General features: G+C 39.6%; 6 protein-coding genes and 1 long non-coding RNA gene across 12 annotated transcripts; 4 read left to right on the forward strand and 3 right to left on the reverse strand.

The window, feature by feature from the left end:
- Positions 1 to 65: 65 nt before the first annotated feature.
- Positions 66 to 2,065, reverse strand: LOC111484782 (mitochondrial phosphate carrier protein 3, mitochondrial-like). The gene is made up of 6 exons (XM_023131374.1): positions 1,568 to 2,065; positions 931 to 1,292; positions 791 to 834; positions 448 to 662; positions 253 to 377; positions 66 to 165 (listed from the first exon to the last, which is right to left on the reverse strand). Exons 1-6 carry the CDS (start codon positions 1,826 to 1,828, stop codon positions 120 to 122), a joined length of 1,053 nt encoding a protein of 350 aa, XP_022987142.1. The 5' UTR covers positions 1,829 to 2,065; the 3' UTR covers positions 66 to 119.
- LOC111484785 lies at positions 566 to 1,623 on the forward strand. The gene is made up of 3 exons (XR_002718576.1): positions 566 to 658; positions 740 to 1,359; positions 1,498 to 1,623. It is a non-coding gene; the product is annotated as an uncharacterized LOC111484785 (long non-coding RNA).
- Positions 2,066 to 2,483: 418 nt separating the features above from the next.
- Positions 2,484 to 3,813, forward strand: LOC111484784 (acyl carrier protein 4, chloroplastic-like). The gene is made up of 4 exons (XM_023131376.1): positions 2,484 to 2,854; positions 2,950 to 3,060; positions 3,172 to 3,294; positions 3,435 to 3,813. Exons 1-4 carry the CDS (start codon positions 2,774 to 2,776, stop codon positions 3,561 to 3,563), a joined length of 444 nt encoding a protein of 147 aa, XP_022987144.1. The 5' UTR covers positions 2,484 to 2,773; the 3' UTR covers positions 3,564 to 3,813.
- Positions 3,814 to 4,553: 740 nt separating this feature from the next.
- LOC111484790 (serine carboxypeptidase-like 45) lies at positions 4,554 to 7,837 on the forward strand. Its single transcript, XM_023131386.1, has 10 exons — positions 4,554 to 5,667; positions 5,793 to 5,894; positions 5,992 to 6,087; positions 6,310 to 6,402; positions 6,519 to 6,598; positions 6,685 to 6,966; positions 7,033 to 7,157; positions 7,247 to 7,339; positions 7,431 to 7,548; positions 7,618 to 7,837. The coding sequence occupies exons 1-10, from the start codon at positions 5,415 to 5,417 to the stop codon at positions 7,765 to 7,767; spliced, it is 1,392 nt and encodes a 463-aa protein (XP_022987154.1). The 5' UTR covers positions 4,554 to 5,414; the 3' UTR covers positions 7,768 to 7,837.
- A 296-nt stretch (positions 7,838 to 8,133) lies between these two features.
- LOC111484793 lies at positions 8,134 to 10,300 on the reverse strand. Of its 3 annotated transcripts, XM_023131393.1 has the most exons (6): positions 10,238 to 10,300; positions 9,552 to 9,604; positions 9,208 to 9,398; positions 9,051 to 9,109; positions 8,609 to 8,726; positions 8,139 to 8,516 (listed from the first exon to the last, which is right to left on the reverse strand). In XM_023131393.1, exons 1-6 carry the CDS (start codon positions 10,242 to 10,244, stop codon positions 8,438 to 8,440), a joined length of 507 nt encoding a protein of 168 aa, XP_022987161.1. In that variant the 5' UTR covers positions 10,245 to 10,300; the 3' UTR covers positions 8,139 to 8,437. The 3 variants fall into 3 exon arrangements, with proteins under 3 accessions (XP_022987160.1, XP_022987162.1, XP_022987161.1); XM_023131392.1 differs by lacking the exon at positions 10,238 to 10,300 and having other exon boundaries at positions 8,134 to 8,516; positions 9,552 to 9,785; XM_023131394.1 differs by lacking the exon at positions 10,238 to 10,300 and having other exon boundaries at positions 8,134 to 8,516; positions 9,208 to 9,394; positions 9,552 to 9,643.
- An 81-nt stretch (positions 10,301 to 10,381) lies between these two features.
- Positions 10,382 to 13,087, reverse strand: LOC111484792. Of its 4 annotated transcripts, none has more exons than XR_002718578.1 (4): positions 11,939 to 12,913; positions 11,216 to 11,404; positions 10,653 to 10,862; positions 10,382 to 10,565 (listed from the first exon to the last, which is right to left on the reverse strand). XR_002718578.1 is itself a non-coding variant. In XM_023131391.1 (4 exons), the coding sequence occupies exons 2-4, from the start codon at positions 12,182 to 12,184 to the stop codon at positions 10,773 to 10,775; spliced, it is 525 nt and encodes a 174-aa protein (XP_022987159.1). In that variant the 5' UTR covers positions 12,185 to 12,353; positions 12,920 to 13,087; the 3' UTR covers positions 10,382 to 10,772. The 4 variants fall into 4 exon arrangements, 3 of the variants coding, with proteins under 3 accessions (XP_022987159.1, XP_022987158.1, XP_022987156.1); XM_023131391.1 differs by adding an exon at positions 12,920 to 13,087 and having other exon boundaries at positions 10,382 to 10,862; positions 11,939 to 12,353; XM_023131390.1 differs by adding an exon at positions 12,920 to 13,087 and having other exon boundaries at positions 10,382 to 10,862; positions 11,939 to 12,371.
- A 34-nt stretch (positions 13,088 to 13,121) lies between these two features.
- On the forward strand, positions 13,122 to 20,994 carry LOC111484787 (dual specificity protein phosphatase PHS1). Its single transcript, XM_023131381.1, has 12 exons — positions 13,122 to 13,380; positions 13,561 to 13,703; positions 13,818 to 13,907; positions 13,990 to 14,132; positions 14,316 to 14,520; positions 15,110 to 15,286; positions 15,819 to 15,979; positions 17,998 to 19,069; positions 19,464 to 19,610; positions 19,698 to 19,925; positions 20,025 to 20,182; positions 20,299 to 20,994. Exons 2-12 carry the CDS (start codon positions 13,674 to 13,676, stop codon positions 20,657 to 20,659), a joined length of 2,772 nt encoding a protein of 923 aa, XP_022987149.1. The 5' UTR covers positions 13,122 to 13,380; positions 13,561 to 13,673; the 3' UTR covers positions 20,660 to 20,994.
- Positions 20,995 to 21,052: the final 58 nt, after the last annotated feature.

Raw genomic sequence — 21,052 nt, forward strand, 5'->3', positions numbered from 1 at the left:
TTTAGCGTCAAAAACCTCAATTTTATGGTCCTAAGTAGAATTAGAATGATTTCCAAGTCTTTGGAGTTACAGGCATCCGCATTTTTTGGCAATTAGGTGACGCAAACCGTCCCACGCCTTCACTTGTTAGCGGCAGGAGAAGGAGCAGCTCCACCCGTTGTTGGCCTACAAGATAAAGTAAAGTCATATTAGTTATTTGCAACTGTGGAGCTCGGAGAGGAGTGCTCGAAAGATCAAGCCAAAAGCGCGTACAGTCCAACGAAAACTTTGAATGCGTCATATATTCCCCATTGAGATCCGGTAAGAGTTCCAATCATAACAATCCGAAGCGGAAGGCCTCGAGTGAACAGACCCCATAAACCCAGCTGCCTCACAGCCTGCAAAATCAAAGTACCGAATTAGAAATCTATATGAACGTGTTCATCTTATTTTAGGCACCATACTCACATCCCCGGCGGTTGCGCCCTTTGCGTTGTTGAGAAAAGAGACGAGATTATCAGCCGGGTGTGAGACAACGGCACAGAGGACGCCGGCCACATATCCACCGGCAAAGCTCACTCCAAGCTGCAGAGATTTGCTACACTGTTCTTTTGGCCTTGGGATGGCATACTTGTACAGCATCTCTACAATTGTTTCGAAAGAAGCAAATTTCATCATGGTATCTGCAAAACCCACCCCAAATTTATCTTGTAAATCATTATTCTGTTTTTAGTAACGATGTCATTTTTCCTATTTGCAGATACATACAATAGTTAAAACTTAAACGTGGGATTTTGATGCTTTAACTTACACGGAATCTGACGTCCCCAAAGAGGAACCAGACCTTTATAGAGCCTGTAAAAGAAGACAACCAGAGACTTCGAAGTTATTAGGAGGAAAAAAAAAAGTTTATGTTGATGGTGTATCTGCATTATATAATTAGTTTCATACCCAAGAACACCCTCAGACTTGACAAACTTTGGGAGCCCATCTGACAACCCCCGAGCAAAACCAGGTTGCGTTTGGACGCGAACTTTGACGGCCTCCATGGGGCAGAGAGCGACATCGGCAATTACTTCTGCAGATGCTGAGCCAGCAAGGTATATGAAAGTTTTGTACTTGGCTGCATTCTCTGCTCCAACTATATCAGAATAGTACTTCTTGAAGAACTCGTAAAATCCAAACTTGCACGCCCCCTGAGCACTGTAACCAAGCAACGTTGGCACCCAACCCCGGAAGAACCCTCTCACTCCCTGCTCCTTTAGCAGAATTCCAAAACCAGACGAGATGTTCTTGTACTTTGCAGGGTCGATCTAAAATTTGGGGTGTGGCCAAAAGAGAGCTATTTTAATTATAACTGTTTTGTGGGTTGTGGGACAGGTATTCGTGTTCTGTATTGTCTTAATTATTCATTTCTTTTATATTACTATGTTAATCCATTTCTTTTATGCATACTTAGTTTCGAAACTACTTGTTTATTTTAATTTTAATTATTGGTTTAACACTGCTCATTTGTAGACATAAAATGGCGTTGCCTTAAAGGTGGGAAGGAAGACTTGGATATTTAACATCGATATTCAGAGTTTACCTGCATATTGCACTTGACGAGGTCGAGGGGGGTGACAGTCATGTGGGTGAGTCCACAACTCAAAATGCCGCCTACTGTACAAGCGGCGTAGAAGGGCGGCGAATACATCTTTATCTTCTCTTTCGGAGCTTCAATTGGGAAGCTCCTGCCGTAACTCCATGCCGGCGTTGTCCTAACCACTGTTTGGGAAATCCCCCAATTAGCAGAATACACAAAGCTTGGCACCAGAGGTTGTCGTTGCCCATCTTTCGACAGAGCCATTAAAGTTGCCTTCTTGCTTCCAGGTAACTCTTAATTACTCCTATCCCCCTTCTTCTTCTTCTTCCCTACACTGATCTCTCTCACTAAGACACAATAAATATGGATCTTGCTATAAAAACGGCCCCCAAATTGGAGTCTGTGCGGTGATTTTGATTATGTTCGCACATAATGAGCTTATATATAATCAATGGCAGCGGAAATTGTTATTTAGAAGAAAAAAGATCGAGAATTTCTCATGGCTTTCCCTGTTTTGCGCGCTCTTTATAGGCATTGGCTGTTAGGCATCTGGACATCCCTCAAACACGAACCAACACACGTAACTTAAAACCTGGATTTAATTTATGGAGGACGTGTGGCCACTGGCAAGGCAGTGAAGGCCTGAAAAAATGTCATTCATAGATCATAATTCAGACTAGCCATAATCAGTCTCTTCATGATTCCTTTTAAGTTAAAAATGCTCAATTTGTATCAATATCAACCAAAGAAAGAAAAGAAAAAAAGGCTTGGCTATTTAAAAAATTTGTGGGTCCAAGGCATTCTAGTGTCGCATAATAGACTGAGCAGACAAATTCTGAAATTGTTAATTATACTTTTAGTCCTTCAGGTGTTCATCATTTTTAAAAATAAAATAAATAATCGAAGTATCAAAAACAAGTACAGATTTTTTAATATACATCAAGACAATCATATATGATGAATGTATTATCGAAGAATTTGTTTGAGGTGTGTGAGTGTGTCAGATTGGGGGCAGTGTGTAGATAGGATTTGATAAAATGGATTGAGGGAGCGGCAACGTCCGCCACTCGTTCCTCATTTCCATTTTCCACAGTTTAAAGAGCTCCAACCAACAAGACTACTTTATCCAATCCCTTCCCCCAACTCCTTTTGTTCTGGTCTTGAAGTTTATTATACTGTATTCCCTCGTATTCCATCAAACTCTCTCTAATGGCAATGGCTTCCTTTTCATCTACTTGCCTCAGATTCCGCATACCTCTCAACCAAGCTGCCAAGACCAACCAGAACCAGGTATTCTCTGGACATCCCACTCCACTGCATATTTATTGCATTCTATGTACAGTTCCCTAAGTGAAATTGATATTATTGTATGCTGCTTCTGGCAGTGTCAGGTTCTCAGAAGAAGCTCCGCCGGGGCCGGTGGATTGCTCAAGAGTAATGGTTTCCATCTTGTCACTCACAGAACCTCCCAATCCCACCTGCGTGTCTCTTGTGCGGTAATTTCGGCATTTTCATTTGCTAATTAACTCACTTTGCTGTTACCTTTTGTTTGTTGTGTGAATTGGGTTTGAAAGTTAATTGGTAAATTTATGAAATGGAATGGACAGGCAAAACCAGAAACAGTTGATAAGGTGTGTTCAATTGTGAGGAAACAATTGGCTTTGCCTGAAAGCTCAGAGCTCACCCCTGAATCCAAGTTCTCAGCTCTTGGTGCCGACTCCCTCGACACAGTACGCCTTTTCCATAACCTTCCCCAAACAAAACATCACACTAATCTTCTTCATACTTCTGTTTCCCTTATTATATATAATTACGGTTCTGTTCATTGCCCCATTTGACAAAATCAAATATAATGTTGGCATGGCCACAGGTGGAGATTATTATGACCTTGGAGGAAGAATTTAGCATCAATATCGAAGAGGATAACGCTCAGAACATAACGACAGTACAAGAAGCTGCCGATTTGATTGAGGACCTTGTTGTTAAGCAGCAATCTTAACTCTTAAGCTACCAAAGACTAGCTTTTGGTAAGTTAAAGTTGTATTATTCCGAGAGGCAGATGATAAGAGTTGGGTTGAGTAGGCAGGATGTTATTTTTTCACCTTGAATGATTTTTTAAAGCAAATTAATGTACTTGTACTCGTGGAATTTATGAACAAAAACCATTTTCGATTTGTTTTTCAATCTGTACAAGTTCAACTTGTTAGCTTGAAATTAATGCAATATGAAGCATAGTGTCGTGTTGCTTTCTTCTCCCAAACTGAGGGGCTGGATCAATCTATTTCATGGATTGCAGCGGTGGAAACCAGAGTACTAGTAACTCAAGCTTTTGAAAGCATCAAATTTCTTCTAAAAGTGAAGTAGTTGACATTTCTCCCTGGAAAGGAAAAAGGCAATGGAAGGAGAGGGGTTTTATTAACCCATTTCAATCATTTGAGTTTTATTAACCCTCTTGAACTTCTTTTGCTAGGCAGGGGCTGCCCAAATGTGGGTGTCGTCCACAAAAAGAACTCAGCTTTCAATTAAATCCACAGGTAACAAGGCACTACCACTTCCAACAAAGTGGTTGTAGGTATGCCGTTCCTAAAATTCACATGATGGGATCTTAGGGGTTAATAAATGGTGAAATAGAGAAATGTTTCTTTCTCGGGGGTCAAGCGAGTTGCATAATGGGAAGCATGGTTTTGACAATGATACCTACCCTCACTTCGTATTTTGGTTGTTGGCTTATTTGCATACTTCCATAATTTACGCAAAGCAGAGATACCCCACAAGCACCACCACCTTTTCAAGAGTGCTCCAAAGGCCTTCACATTGGGAAGTCTCCATCAATATAATCCCCAATTCAAATGAAAAAAAGCACGCTGAATATGATTTCACTTGGATCCTCCAGTTTTGCTGATTCATACCGAAGATGGTTTCATTTGAATCCTTGAGTCGATCTGCCTCATATGCTTAATCGAGCAAAAGAAATGCAGAGTCGGTACCTCACCTACTAAAGCTACAAATAGGCATGATATGAAACGCAGCGAGGGAGAGAAAGTGGCAAGAGGCCCCATTACCATTAGTAGTCATAAACTAAAATCAAGATTTGACAACGCATGATGGGGAACATGTGGTTCAAGCATCTGCGTTTGTGTGCAAATATTTAATCATGACAATATTTAGTTTGAGGGTCCTTTTGAAGCCTTCAAGATTATCTTATTTGAAGGACGATTTGGTGCTCCTGGACAAGATTATCTTATTTGAACAAGCAAAACCAATCGTCTCCTCTTAGAACTACAAGTAGCCCCTGAAATTCTGTCAAGACTCTGTCAGAAAATCATACCATACTTGAAATCAAATAGAAAGTGTTGAAACTTGTCTTACAAATAACTGTAGAACTGATCTCCGAGTTAGCTGTGTAAAACCACTTTACAATGTACGCCACAAGAATAATAATAACAAAAGAATGACAGACTCAAGCTGTGGATACATCTTATTTGTTGTTGTAAGGCAACAGAAGATAGAGAAGCATCATAGCAGTACTTTCAGGGCTCTGAATTCTGATAAAGCAGCCTTGTATTCTATTTGTTTCTTCATTTTCCAAAAAACAATCTTTTATGCTTTGAGTGTGTCCTACCAAATCATGCTCTTGGGCATCAACCCAAATGCAAAATGAATTAATTCTATTCTATATCAGGCCTGCCCAGTAACAAGGCTCAAGTATGATGGCGATTTTAAATATAAGATTGCCTGCTTATTTAGTGCCCCATTCATGCCCTCCCACATGTCTTTTTCTCCGCTGAGCAACATTTTAAAGACCACTTCCTCTACGTCCTTCTCTTTGTTGTCTCTCGTTGTCTAAACCATGCTTTCTCCAACAAGGAAGGCCTTGACAATGGCTGCTCTTATTCTTCATCTTTGCATTTACGAGGAGATTGTTCCCTCTTATGCTCAATCTGACAAGATTATCAGCCTTCCAGGGCAGCCCCCAGTGGGGTTTCATCAGTTTTCAGGTTATATTCATGTAGATGACCAAAAGCACAGAGCACTGTTTTACTACTTTGTTGAGGCAGAAACTGACCCTTCTTCGAAGCCTTTGGTTCTCTGGCTGAATGGAGGTGTGGTTGACAACTTTACTTAACTTCTTCAATATTACTAGTAATTCAAGGTCCATGGAACTTTGTCTCAACGGTTAGTGAGGATTTTCTTTTTTCTTTTTTTTTTTTAAAAAAATTTCTTGCAGGGCCTGGTTGTTCTTCCCTGGGAGTTGGGGCGTTCTCAGAAAATGGACCTTTTAGGCCAAACGGGGAGGTTTTAGTGAAAAATGAATACAGCTGGAACCGAGGTATCTGTTTCTCTATCAATTAGACCGTTTTGTTCATAGTTCTAGATGTTATATAGCTGCTGATCAGTAAAGGTAAGTGCAAATTCAATAATTTCAGTAGCAAACATGTTATACTTAGAGACACCAGCAGGAGTTGGGTTCTCTTATGCTCATGATAGCGCTTCTCATGGGACAATGGACGATGAGGCCACAGGTATTGTTGCATACCTTCTGTTCAAGGAAGATAAATATTGATTTGGCTATGAAATTACTGATGAAGGTGCCTATGTTGTAAGTATCTTTCTACTCTTTAAACACTTGGGACCGCCGCAAGCAGCTCGAGTTCTGTTAGTGGTAGAAAAGAAAACAAATCATGTTGCATTCTTGCCTTTTATTCTTGTTTCAAACTTATGTCTTCCCCTGTTGATAACTTCAGCAAAAGACAATCTCATATTCTTGCAAAGGTGGTTCAATAAGTTCCCTCATTACAAGCAAAGAGCTATATTTCTAACGGGGGAGAGTTATGCAGGTACTCAGACACACAAACGCATTTCTCTGTATTATCATCTTCTCTCTCCCTCTTCCAATCTTTCCCATAGTGGAAGCCATGAAAAAAAAACTGAATCTTTTTCCTAAATGTACCAGGTCATTACATTCCTCAACTGGCAAGGCTTATGACTGAATTGGACAGAAAGGAGAAGATATTTAATCTGAAGGGAATTGCTGTAAGTTTTGTGTTTATGTGGCGTGAAAAAAGAAAAGGAAAAAGCAAGTGGTTGGTAAGTAAAGTAAGGGTGGGTCATAATTGCAGCTAGGGAATCCGGTTTTAGAGTATGCCACAGACTTGAATTCAAGAGCGGAGTTCTTTTGGTCGCATGGATTGATATCAGACTCCACTTACACATTGTTCACTGCTGCTTGTAACTATTCCCGATACGTTAGTGAGTACTACAGAGACTCCATCTCAGGGGTTTGTTTGAGGGTGATGACCCAAGTCAACACAGAAACCAGTAAATTCGTGGACAAATATGACGTTACTCTTGATGTCTGTATTCCTTCAGTGCTCTCGCAGTCCAAGTATTTAAGCCCACAGGTACTAAATACTCTTTTCTTCTCTAAATAATAAATTTGTGGTGTTTAAGGATACTTAATTTGGCAGCATGTCCGAGAGAGGATAGATGTTTGCATTGAAGATGAAACCGTTAAATATCTGAACCGAGAGGATGTGAAAAAGGCTCTTCACGCCCGTCTTGTCGGAGTCCACAACTGGGCTGTCTGCAGCGAGTAATTCAACTGGGCTTTGACCTTGTATTACATTATTGTGTACACCATTCTCGTTTCTGACTCTTATTTGACATCACTGATGACACCAGAGCCCTGGACTACGAGCTTCTCAACCTGGAAATTCCTACCATTTCCATTGTTGGGTCACTTGTTAAAGCCGGCATACGGGTCTTGATTTACAGGTAGGTGTATGTACATTATCTTATCAAAACCATAAATCAGATGGATCTCTACGCAATACCTATTCTTTCTTATTTCATTTTCTGTTGCCAGTGGCGATCAGGATTCAGTAATCCCGTTGATGGGTAGTCGTCGGTTGGTTGATAGGTTGGCAACAGAGCTGGGTCTTAACACTAGTGTTCCATACGGTGCTTGGTTCCAGGGAAAGCAGGTAACCGCCCGCTATCTGTCCTGATTTCGAATTGCGCAATTCAATTGAGCATTTCCCCGTCTGTCTCAGGTCGCAGGTTGGACCCAAGTTTATGGTGGTATCCTTTCATTCGCGACCATTCGAGGTGCCTCTCATGAAGCACCATTCTCGCAACCTCAAAGGTCACTTCTGCTATTCAAGTCGTTTCTGGATAACAGGCCTCCACCCCAAGTTTTCTGATGCAGACTTAATGTAAAAGAGACGATCAAGCATTCTTGGCAATGAAAAACAGCCTCCCATTTGCAATTCACTACTTTCTCTAACTCTGATTCCTCTACATATAATGTTAATAATGTGCTAAACCAACTGATACTCGGGAAAACCTACAGACCCAAATCACATAAAGGTTCATTTCTCAGATGCCTTGCTAACCATCCTGGGAAGCACACTTCCTGGTTCTGCACCTTAAATAGTTTTACATAACCATAAAGGAAGTGTAGGTGAGCCTGATTTGTCCCACAATTTAGGACAATGTTGAGGGCGGTCGCTTAGAAACGTGTCTAACACTTCCTTCTCCCTGAATAAGCGAATCCAAAAGCACATCAATTGTCCAGTCCATGAAAGAACTGGTTAAACAAAATCTTCCAAGATATAATCACCCCAAAGTCAGTATTACACCCAAAGCCACATCCACAGGTACATAAACTAAGGTAAGGCGATGGGCAGTTCATATATGATCCAATGGCTATTCTGCTGAGTGTAAATAAACGCTCAATAAACAATTTGCCAGTGTTTTCGGAAAGTGGGTCGAAAAAATACATTTAATATTTAAATCAATAAAAAACAGCCTCGGGAAGAAAATGATGAAACAAATGATGTCAAGCCCCCGTCATCGAGCAAGCCACTCGATCTAAAAGACGCTATTCAGGTACAGGTATAAACCTACAAGTGCCACGATTCCCACTGCAGCGGCAATAGGCAGCACCTTCCTATACCGTTTTACGTGATATCAATCAGACTGAATGAACAATCATTAAAATCTATGATCATTTACAAAGAGTAGTTTGATTTTCCCTCTTACCCAATAGCTTCATCTTTCTGAATCTGCGCCTTTCTTGCCTTCCTCGCATCAAATTCGTTATCATTTTTAGTCACTGATTGCTCATAAGGTCTAAATCGTCGCTTAGGAGCACCACAGACTGCCAAGGCACGACAACTTGTATTAGATTTCAACTTCTTTATTGAAAGCAAATGCAAATGATTGGAAGTTGGTTTCGCTGACAGGAAGAGAACTTTATGTTCTAGAAGTTCTGTTTCTTTGGTTCTTGAAGATATCCTTTTTAAGTTCTCAGTTTAAAATAATAGCAGGAGCTTAATTGTGCTAAAAATGAACGCGACCCAACGTCAGTAAAGTAATTGGCCCGATTGACGAGGCAATTCAAGAAATTGGTTTGAACTGGTAGACACGAGGATTATACGAATTACGTTTGGAAAGAAGGTGGAAGAAGACAGAAGCAAATTACCAGGACAGAAATAGTTATCAGGCAATTTCTCAAAAGGAGTTCTATCGTTGTAAATGTACCTACATATTGGTCCAAAAGAGAGCTTTACAAAGATGGGGGAAATTAACATGTAAATTAGGCTCAAAAGCGGAATGGAAGGAGAGATACGGAGTGGTACCCGCAATCACGACAGATATAGGCTTGTTTGGAAGCGACGCGCAGGGAGAACTTGGGGGCAGCTGCAACAGCACACTTTTGCTTCCTTGTGGAGGGAATCTGAGGTAGGGGAGAGATGAAGGAGGATTTCAAAGATGAGCGGTTGGAGGCAGAGCCCCAAAGCATGGAGTCCCTATCAGCGCCGCCGTCTTCCTTAAATAAATGATCATCAATTATAACTGATAATTAAACTGAAGAAGAAAAGAATCAAGAGATGGAGGAAGGTGTCGAACACAGCAGGAAGAAGGAAAAGAGCAATGCAAGTGGAAGTGTAAATTAAGGTGTGAAGAAGAATGAGAGGAGAACCTGGTTAATCTTGGAATGTGGATTCGGCGGTAGGTGGAAGCTGAGAGAAGAAGCTGAAAAAGAAGCCATTGATGGTGAGGTAATAAGAAAGCTGAAAAGAGAGAGGAGGATGGGAAGCACCGAGCAGAGAGGTAAGCTGAGAGATGGAGGCGACAAAACAGAGAGAATGGGTCAAACTATGAGTGGCCGACAATCCATCAATCTTGCCAATCATTTTGATCCAATCCTCCTCTCTACACTCTCATGTCTCTGCAAACTTACACTACCATACATTTTTTACCCACTAATTCAAATCAAGAAATCTAAATTTATAGAAGTAATTAAACTTTAAAACCCTTTTTACTAACTATAGTTCAATTAACTAAAAACAACATATAGCAAAATATTAAAAATTTGAACAAAATCTATGTAACAAATTTTATTTGATTCTGAGTTGTTTTATTCTCTTTCTGTAACACCAAGGTACCGCATTTACCTTATGAACGTTCAAGTATACATTTGTTGTTTGTAATACACTCCCTCGACATATGTGTTTCGTGCAATTAAAAGTAAAGAAAAGGAATGCAGAAGCTTTGACTTGACCATAACAGTTACAGAGACTTTTTTTTTCCTATTAAAAAAAAATAATAATAAAACGCTGTATCAAATTTAACCGTGGTTAATAAAAAGATTCAACTCGGTTGTACCCTGCATTCAGAGACGAGGACCTGCGTTTAACCATCCGTCGTCCTTAACAATTAATAGTGTCTTGGAGATCCTAATAAATAAATCACAGTTTGCCTCAAAGATAAGGGAAGAACAAAAGGGTTGAAGGAGAACAAAAGAATCCATCGTTAAAACAAGGAGATCAAAATTGCAAATCTAATAAATACAAATAATAGTTTCTGTCGCCAAACCCCCGAATTGCATATTCCCACTCACCACTACCTAAGCTTTTCCACCACCTACTGGCGATTCAGTCACAATCAAATTACCTACTATCTCTATCCCGGTTCATAGCGACCTGATTGTTCTCTACATAAAATATCATGTAGGAGATCTACATGATCAAAATCAGATCAACACATAGAAACAAACTAATTTTTGAAATGTGTTACTAACCAACCATCCTTCAAAGCACATTTTCAGGAGTTGCGCCCAACAAAACAATTTTGCATGACCAGACACCAACTCAGATGAGTTTGAAAGTCTCCACATCTAGGAGAAGGCCCTTCGGAGAAGTCACTTGGAAGTAGAATCATGCCTCACACTTTCTTCCGCCCGAGTAAGTGCATTTGATAGCACATCAACCGTCCAGTCCTTCAAATCTTCCTGCATGAAACGATTGCCAAAGAAAGTACTTTTAAAAAATTATCACTCCCTGGTCAACCTGCCCCCAATCCACATGCCGCATACATCTATAGGTCTATAAAATTACATAGGATGTCGTCTCTTCTAACGACAAAAAATCATTTAAAAAATTTGAATGGCAACTGCAGAAGTTGAAAATTCAACCATATAACTTATAGAAACTGGAAAGTTTCTACAAAGTAGATCACACAAATCTGTAATAAGCATGGAAATGGGGAAGCACGTTATCATCATTAAGGGATGGGATAAAAGAAGGGAAATGTGGAGGCTTTCACATCAATTCCTATATGAGATCAGTGATACAACTGCCTTACCCTGTGTAAAGGTTCTCCAGTTCTGATTCTTGCATTTGGACGAGCAAGCTTGGATTCAAACGGAGTCCTTGGTCGAACCTCTCGCATTTCCTCCCACTCCTCCCGACTAAGCATCCTCACAGTTCCTTGACCTGCCGGAGAATTCTTTATTTTGCGTTCTATCAGCTCTTCAGATCTTGACTCATCATACTGAAAACAAGCACAGTCGCATATTAAAAGAGATAAATAAGATTTGCTTGAAATAAACCCAACCCAGGTGGGGACTGAACTTGTACTATACATCCACAGCATATGCTAAAATAAGGTCAAAATTTCATTAAAAGGGCTTCACATTTTCCTGAAAGCATAGCATTAATTGAACGAGACAGGGTATGTCCTCCTAGATTCTTACGAGCACAGGCAAACTAGCGACATTAATAAAATGCAAAATAAAGCACAACGACCACATCCACAAAAATTTCCTTCGTTCACACACCTACATTGGAGTGTGCTTCTGTTCCTCAACAATTTCACAGAGTTGGAGAATCTCACAAAAAAAAAAAAAAAAAAAAAGGAAGAAGAAGAAGAAGAATAAGCTATTCTTATTGAGATTTCTATACATGTCCTAGACTACTACACACACACACACACACACACACACATCTCATTATATTTCATTTTACTCAATAAAATAAAGGCAATGGAGGAACAAAAATGAGAACCAAGTTCAGGAGTAGGGCATACCATCATAAGGAGTTTAGCAAAGAGAGCAACTCCAACCGCAGTTAGAATCATGGGCATAGAAGCAGTGTCAAGAAAGGATTTTGATTCAGGAACGTCCACAAGGAACTGCTTGACACTTTTCTTCTTCTTCCTAAATCTCTCCAACTCGGCGATCTTTACCTTTAGAGCCTCTGATGGACGATCACGTTGCTGAAGGAGATGCATCTGTCTCCGAAGTACACGCAGTCCATAGCCAAATCCTGTCATGTCTAATGGAATCTTTTTTCCTTTTTTTCCTAAGAAAATTTCTTCAATTCCCAAATGAGAATTGCCCAAGTAGACCACACATATATTGCGCTTGTAATCGAGTAAGGTTTGTAAGTTTGTTGGTGCCCTCACAGTTGAAGTTGGTGAATTGAGAATGATCCGCTTGCTTCTTGAAATCCAAATAGATCTATTGTAAGACATCTTCCCTTAGTATCAACTCAAAGTTACAAGCTTGAGTAAATATGAAAAACCATTAAGCTGTGGTGTGCGTTTGGCTAGAAGGAGCCATAAACAACCAGGCATGGAGGAGTAAGTTCTCGAAATAAAACAGACTACTTTAATTCGAATATCTGGGTATTTGTTTGCAAGGAAAAATTGGAATACGATAGATTACTTCAACTAGTTCTAGATAACTAGAGAAGAAGGCGATGCAGGAATATTAATAGGGGTGGTGCTTTGGAAGATTTAGGAGACTAGAAACAAGGAAAATTTCAGTAGAGACAAAAGAGATATACAGATTATCAAACCCTAAAAGATAATAGACATATGCCGGAAATAAAAAAAGCAGGTCACGATAAGTTCGAAAAGTCGTAATTTCCGCAAGGCTAATTAATTTTCGTTGCTGTTCTGCTGATTGAAGAAGAAATAGGTACAACTCCTCCATTCTTTCAGTAGACAAGTCCTAACTTGAGTTTTGCGAGAGAGAAAAAGACGTAGAGGGAGTAGGGAGAATACCAGTGATAACAAGAGAGTAGACAACCAGTGGAACTCGCTAAGAGGGAGGACGCGGCGGCACGAGCAGAAGAAAGGGGGCGGTGAGGGTGGCGACAATGAGCGACTGAAATGGATGGGGAGCCAGCGTGAAGGAAGCGAGAGAGCGAGCGAACAAAAGATGGAAAGGGGGTTGGGCCACTTCCGTTATTTCATTCTTTCTTTCTTTCTTAATTTGATTTAATTTGATTTAATTTGATTTAATTTAATTTAATTTAATTTGAGAAGGTGGATAAAGAAGTAAAGGAGGGAATATTACTAATATTTTGGAGTCGAAAGGGAGAGCAGACTTGGATGAAGATGAAGATCCAGATCGAGATCTACGTCTTCTTCCTCCAGCTCCCGAAAAAGAATAATAATAGTAAATAATAAATTTTATTTTTTAAAAGAAAACATCCACCACCCCAGAAACAGAAAGCGGAAAGGTATCGCCTGGTTCATCTTCCTCTTCTTCTTCTTCTTCTTTCTTCACAAAAATGGCGAACTTCCTTCTTCTTTCTTACAAAAATGGCGAAGTTATGATGGGTATAGCTTGCCATCACCAACCGCCAGCTTTTTTGGCTTTTACTAATTTGCATACTTTTCCTTTTTCCCTTTTCCAACAGCGAGGCCTGGTACCTGATACCTGATACCTACGCTTCGCTTCGCTTTGCTTTGCTTTTGAAGACACTGTACGCACTACCGTACCATTCATTTTCCTTTTACCTTTCCTTCTGTTATGGAAAAACACCATCATCTTCAACGTCAGGTGCTTCTTTTCTTCCCTCTCTCAACTCCATTCATTCTCTGCCTCTGATCTCTTATTTACCTTCCCTCTCCCCCTCCCCCTCCCCCTTTTCTTCATGTTATGCCGGAATACCAGGATATCAAGGACGAACCCAAGGACCTCGATTTGGATCTCGGATCCGATGAGCCTGACCTTACCCCTCTCCCCCTCACCGTTACTTCCCGGGTACTCACTTTATTTCTTTTCTTTCATTGCATTTCGCTACTATTTTCCCTCATCAACTTTCTCCATGCCCCCTCAAATCCAGGTACTGCACATGTTGGGAGACATCGCAGCAGGTCCAGCTTACAGGTTTTCCCAATGGCTTGAACTCGTCCGTAAACGTAGCGGCAAACATCGCGCTTCTGGCTTCCACAACCGCCCTCATCCACCCTTCGATATGCCTTTCGGGTTTGCCCAATTATATGCTTTTCCCCTTCTTTCTTCATCATTTATCAATTAACGCTTGTGTACCAATTCAGCCCCCTATTATAATGGACGTGATTTCTATCACTTACTTTTGAATCCTCTAGCTTAATTTGCTGTGTCATTCAAATCTTTGTTGTGTAACTTAGAAACGTGGTTACCATTCAGTGCTGAGCAACTTTTCAATGAATCAATAAGTCTTCCAGCTCCCGAGCACTCAACTGAAACGAATTTGTGGGATAGACTCGCTAAATCCTCGATGTTGGATATTGAGTCGAGCTCTTTTTCGTGGGATAGGCTACTGTCTCTTCACCGCACCGAACACAGTAGTAGCACTGAACAATCGGAAGATGAGATGAATAAAGCCCTTGAGGTCTGTTATTTTAGTCTTTTTTTTTTTTAAAAAAAGTTTCTTTTGCTTACTACTTAGGGAGTTCTTTGTTTTTCTTATTCCGGTGAACGTCTTGTTTTCTAGAATGATTTATGTTAGTATTTCTTCCAAAGTCATGAATTTGTAAGTAGTGATTTCGATGCAGACATTGGTATTAACTTTTACAATTATTTTATTATAATTCTTATAACTTGTTTTGAAAATGGCTCTCCGAACAAGCTCTACTTTTTTTAGGAAGTTAACGAAGTGAGAATTTACAATTCATGTATTTCTGTTATTTAGTTTTTGCTGTATTGTTCTGTTCTCCATACAACATATGTTAACTTCAGTTACTAGGTTATATATATCGATCAAATATAACATTCCCTTCGGGATGCTTGCAACAGTTGTATGATTTTGATATCAACTTCTCTTTCTTCCTTACCCTCATCTCTGCATATTAAATATATACAAAATATCTGTCCTGATATATTTCCTGCCTCAAAATCTGATAGAAGTTCTTGTATATTTCATTTGTAACAGTTATTTTTTATATATAACGATCGCCTGCCTACAAATTATCTGCATATAGGTCACTGTAAACTCTGGTGGAGTCGTTTTCTTTGCACTCTTCAATCAGCTTGTATATGACGATAATCTTCCAAAGGAAGCAGCTGCTGTGATAAAGATATCTTCTTCAAGAATGGCCACACAATCTGAACGCCTTGGCTATGAATTTGCCAAGTGGCTTGGGGTTCAAACTCCACAGGTCCTCTTTGTTGTTCATGATTTTTCTATATTTTGGTAGCTATCTTGTAATGTGATTTAACCCATGCTGTTTGGAGTTGCCTCCGCAAGGAGTTTCGCTTGAACCTAGCTAGACATAGGGGTTGCAGATTGAGGAGTTCCTTCGTCTTCCTTTTCATGAGAGGGAAAACTTTTTGTGGCAGACTGGGGTGTGCTAATATGTTGGGTCTTTGGGGGAGAGGAGTAACAATGTCTTTAGGGGCTTGAGAGCTCTTGGAGTGACGTTTGGGCTCTTATTCAGTTCAACGTGTCTTTGGGCTTTGGTGACCAAGAAATTTTGTAATTATCCATTAGGTCTTATTTTTCTTGATTCGAGGCTCGTTCTTTAGATTCTCTCTTTTTTGTGTACCCCTACCTTTGTATTCTTTCTTCCTTTTTCTTTTTTTTTTTCTCAATAGAAGTTTGGTTATTTAAAAAAAGAAACTACCACCTTTTTCTGTATTTTTCTTGTCAAATATTCTTTATCTAATATCCTATCCTTTTGAGAACTGCAGGCTAGAGTTATTCATAATTCCAGCACGGAATGGCTCCAGATAAAAGAAGCTGCAGAGAAATCACGAGATATTGCCTGTTTGGAAGGTGATGAGGTTGGTGAAATGACATGTTCTGAACTATTGGAAGCACTTGAATTTAGCAGATGCCTTTTCCTGATGAGGTACAATTTTAAACCGATATTTTCATATCTGTGGTGTAGCAGAATAGAAATAGGTGCTAAAAATCCTGTGTCTGTGTACATTTCCCTTTTTACGATCTAGTTTTTCAGTTGTTGAGAATCTCTAAATTACTGAACTTGATGCAGGTCACTTCATTCCATTCGGAATTGCAGTATGTTAGGTTCGCTGGCTAATTACCTAACAGGCCTATAGATACGTTACTCTGATTTGAGTTTATCAGGAATAGGATGTTAACTTTCTAACTGAAGTACTGTGGAGGCTAACAAGTCATTTTTCAAAGTATTAGGACATGATTAGAGGAAAGTGATTTTCCATCTTTTATACATTACTTTCTTTTCAAAATAAATGATCCCATTTACAAACTTCTTTAGTACTTTAAACATTGGACTTCTTAAGTTTGGTATACTGAATTTCAATGTATTGTTTGCTTTCCCTTTCTTTATCTCTGCTTATTGATAAACTTCAATTTGGAATTTATAGGACAGTCTGTTACTTTTAAAGATCATTCAAACTTTTGTTTTAGAGAGAACGCAATTTTTCATATGCAAAAAAAGAGAGAACACAAAGATTCAAAGAGTACAGGCTAATCAGCTTGGTTAAGGGGTATATAACAAGATCGCCAAGGTTCTAAGAGCGAGGTTTAAGGAAGCTTTCACTTTGATGGTATCTTTAAACCAAATGGCTCCTATTCTCTGTAGAAAGATGGTTAATCCGTATTAGCAAATGAGGCTGTAAGGGGAAGGCATAAACTTTAGTGGCCGGAAGTGGCATCATCACTGATCCAGGGAGAGTTAAAGAAATTGAAGTTCAAGTGACAGAAATAAAGATAGGGTTGAAGTTCTTATTTCAATGTTGGAAATAGGGATAACTTTGTTTTGGAAGGACAAATAGATAACCAGCTACCTGATTTTGCCGTTGTAGGATAATGAGATGATTTTTTTAAAGAGGTATGGGATGAAGGAACTCAATCTTAGAGAGAACTCAAGGAGACAGCATTTGTAGGCGGAGGACATGAGGGAGTTAGAAGTTTTGCTGGAGAAATTCTATCGGACAAGTGGAAATGTAGAAGCTTTGGGATATTGCAACCGTGTAGAGTTTTTTTGAATGGTCTCTTTTCTCTCTGCCAACATCAAGTCTATGTTGACAGAAACAAGAAACACTGAAGTGTCGATTTAGACAGTAAAGCGCCAAGAATATCAAATTGCAATGAAGTTCTAAATACAAAGTAGAAAGGGTACAAAAGAAATCTTGATGCTTCAGCTTCACGCGTAGTTGGTGTGCTCTTTGTAGAGAGGCAGAAGGAACCAAATCGCACTTGCTGTTTTGGTTCCTATAGTATTAACTGTTGCCTTTCTCTCTTCCGCATCTTTAATATCTTTTTGTCTGGGATTACTCGACTAATGACAATATGATGCATGCTAGGAGGTCTCAATTTGAAAGGAAATGCCAAGACTATGGTTAAATGCAGTCAGAGCAATTTGACTGGTTTTGTTATGGTTATAAAGGGATACTCGAATTTTCAGTGACAAGGTTAGAAGGTCTCTGGTTTAGCTGAGCTCCACGTCTAATATGCTTCATTGTGTTTCTTATCTTATATTCTTTGCAAGTATTCTCCTATTATAATAAGTTCAGTTTGGGTTGCTTTCTTTAACCCTCAAGGGACATAATAGACTTCGGATGTATATTTCATTTTATAAAATAAAAAATAGCAATATTGGAATTATTTGGTAAGGCTATTTTCTATGTGGTGCAAATTTTCTAGGGTCTAATATTTAGGATAACTCCCAAGCATTCATGTAAAGAAGGATGAATCTTACGTAGGGTCTTGTATTTGTATTTTAACATTTTCGATATAAATATTTAATAACCACTAAAACTATGCTTTCGTGTCCCATAGATAGAAATTTGTTCCGGAAACATGATGTTAAATGATATGTGTTGTTTTTCAATAAGAAATTATGTTTTCCTCCTTCACAAAAGCTGGTGCCTATTCGTGCAGCTATGTGCATGGATCTCCATTGTTAGAAATCTCAAGTGCATTTGAATCCCGAGAAAGGGCTGAAAAATTAGCCGCCGCTATCGGAAGGATCTTGCTATTGGACCTTGTCATCAGAAATGAAGATCGGCTCCCTTGTCGTCTTCTTCGTTGGCGTGGAAATTCTGCAAATTTGCTTTTGGCTGATAGAATGGCGTGTGCAAATTTGAATGCATTCGAGGAAGCCTTTGATTCTGCCATTAAACGGTACAGACCAAAAGTCATTTCAACGCTTCAAAAAGAAAGAAGGGGAACTTCAATGGACAATCGACCAAGTTCTAGTTCAGGGTTGGTTTCAGAGACCTCTGAACTTTCTGATAATGTTGAATCCCCAAAATCTAGTAACCTAAGTGTTAAAAGTCAAATATCAGATGAAGTAATGCTTTGTGATTTTAACATTGTGGCTATTGACTCTGGTGTTCCTCGTCGTCCTCCTGCTGGAAAACGTGCTAATGACCAGTCAATTTACCCAAAATTAGTTGAGTTGTTACTCAACAGTTCCGAGTTCTCCTCTAATCTATTGCATGACATTACGGGAGGGAAATTAGGGTTCCCTTCATTAGCTGATGCCAACTCAACTTCTGGCATACAGCTTACAGATATGAGTTCTATTGTCCATGAATTTCGGTATGGGTTTCGTGCTGCTCTTAGGGACTTGCAAGGATTTCACATATTTTTGCTTACCCTTCACCAAAAGTTAGACAACTCATTACGAGCATTCATGAATATCATAAATAAATTTCCCTTGGGGGAATCCGATAAAGAGGACTCAGGGGTTCCCGAGTCCCATTTGCAGGCTTCTACCACTATTCATTGTTTATCTCCGCGGGGTAAGGAACGAACCTCCAGTGACGGTAATATAGATGTTACAGAGTCAGCTCCAAGATCATCATCGTCAGGAAATAGAGAAAGCTCAGACTTATCTTCTCCCTTGTCACGAGATAGCTCACAAGGAAAGTTACACAGGGGAGGTGCAGAGCCCATTCATAGCCTTCGTTTGACTGCAAAGCTTCGAGACTTCCATAAATTTGCCAAGGTATACTTTATGAAGTCATTGATCGCTCTCTCTCTCTCTTAATTATTGGAATATCATTGCCATGTCATATATCTATGGTCAATTTAGAAAAGCAATTGCATCATGAAATGTTTGCTCTCATGAAAAATATATAAAATCGTGCGACTGGAGATCCTCTGTTTTTTATTGATGAATGATATCATACTGGCATGCATGGTCTCTTCTTTCTCTAGCTTTTATACTATCTTGTGAGTTGTGAGGAATTTAAAAGTCATAACGGGTTCATTTCCGACGACCATCACAAACATGGTAGGTCATAAATTACTAGAGAATTCTGTTGGTTATGCGCAAATGTGCGGCCGTTCAGTGGCCATCATCGACATAAATATGATTTCCTACGTTCTCTCTGGCATAGGTTGATGCTGAATCAAATAAAGAATTGGATATGTGGAATGAAGTGTTGAAAAATGAAGCTGTTAAACTCTGCCAGGAGAATAAATTTAATACTGGGTTTTTTGAGGGCAGCGATAGTCATGGAGTTGTGGATGCTTATGAATTGAAGGTAAAACATTCTGTTCCACTCAGTCTGATATCTAATTTGTATCCATAGAGCCAAATAACTCAATCTTTTGATTGATATATATTTCAGGTGAGGCTTGAGCACATTCTTGAAAGGATTGCACTGATATCTGAGGCTGCAAATACAGAAAGGCCTTCTTCAGTTACACCTGCCTTGTTTATAGGTGGTGCCTTGGCTGCAAGATCTGTTTACACTCTTCAGCATCTAGGAGTTACTCATATTTTATGTCTCTGCTCCAATGAAATTGGGCAGTCAGATTCTCAGTTTCCTGATCTATTTGAATACAAGAACTTTTCAGTAAGTGCTTTTTTCCTGCCATATCTAATTCCGTTTCTCATTCTTTTTCTCCTCTATTTCTTTTCCTGCCATATCTAATTATGTTGCCCACTAAAACAGATAAGTGACAATGAAGACTCAAACATCAGCAGTATCTTTGAGGAAGCTTCTGATTTTGTTGATGACGTTGAAAGAAAGGGTGGGAAGGTCCTGGTTCACTGTTTTGAAGGGAAAAGCAGAAGTGCCACATTAGTTCTTGCTTACTTGATGCTCAGAAAGTAAGTTCAATTGCGATTTGTTTATTGTTACAGTAATCTACGACCCCCCCTCCCCACCCTTTCCGCCTTCCAATACCTTGGCTTTTTACGATGTATACTATTATACAACGATGCAGGAAATACACACTGCTAAAAGCATGGAATGCTTTGAAACGAGTTCACCGTCGAGCTCAGCCTAATGACGGGTTTGCTAAAACTTTGTTAGAATTAGATCGAAGAATACATGGAAAAGTTTCCATGGAGTGGCAGTCACGAAAACCAACTATGAAAGTCTGCCCAATTTGTGGGAAAAATGCTGGACTGAGCAGTAGCTCACTGAAACTTCATCTGCAAAAATCACACAAGAAGCTATCATCTGGGAGCGTAGACAGTGCAATGACTATGGAAATACAGAAAGCACTAACAGCTCTGAAAATCAGTCGTGGCGGAAGCGTGAGCCCAACCCAGAGGCAGTCTCTACTGATCTTAGATGAATAGGCATATGGAATTATTAATGCAAGTGCAAAAAGCGTCGGCCCAACACAGGAGTCTCTTTTAGATTCATTCCCTGCTAGCCGGGTAAATGAGCGTAGGGATGACGGGAATTGCATGCGAGCTACTAATGCAAGACTGATCTAATTGATCACTTGTTTTAGCTTGCAACATCGCATTAGCACGTCTTACAATGTTTGGCCAATTCTTTTCTCTTGGCAACCTATTGAAAGTCGTAACTGTAACTGAGGAATTCTCTTAGTTTGTTTTGGTTCATGTGCTTTCACAAGATTCATTGGGCAATCGTTAGAACTTCCATAAATAATGTCTAATTTATATAATTAGTCCCTTCTTACGACAACTGTTTCATTGTGTGATCCCTCCCGGGAACGAGAGTGG

Source organism: Cucurbita maxima, unplaced genomic scaffold, assembly GCF_002738345.1.
Source record: "Cucurbita maxima cultivar Rimu unplaced genomic scaffold, Cmax_1.0 Cma_Scf00010, whole genome shotgun sequence".
Classification (NCBI taxonomy): domain Eukaryota; kingdom Viridiplantae; phylum Streptophyta; class Magnoliopsida; order Cucurbitales; family Cucurbitaceae; genus Cucurbita; species Cucurbita maxima.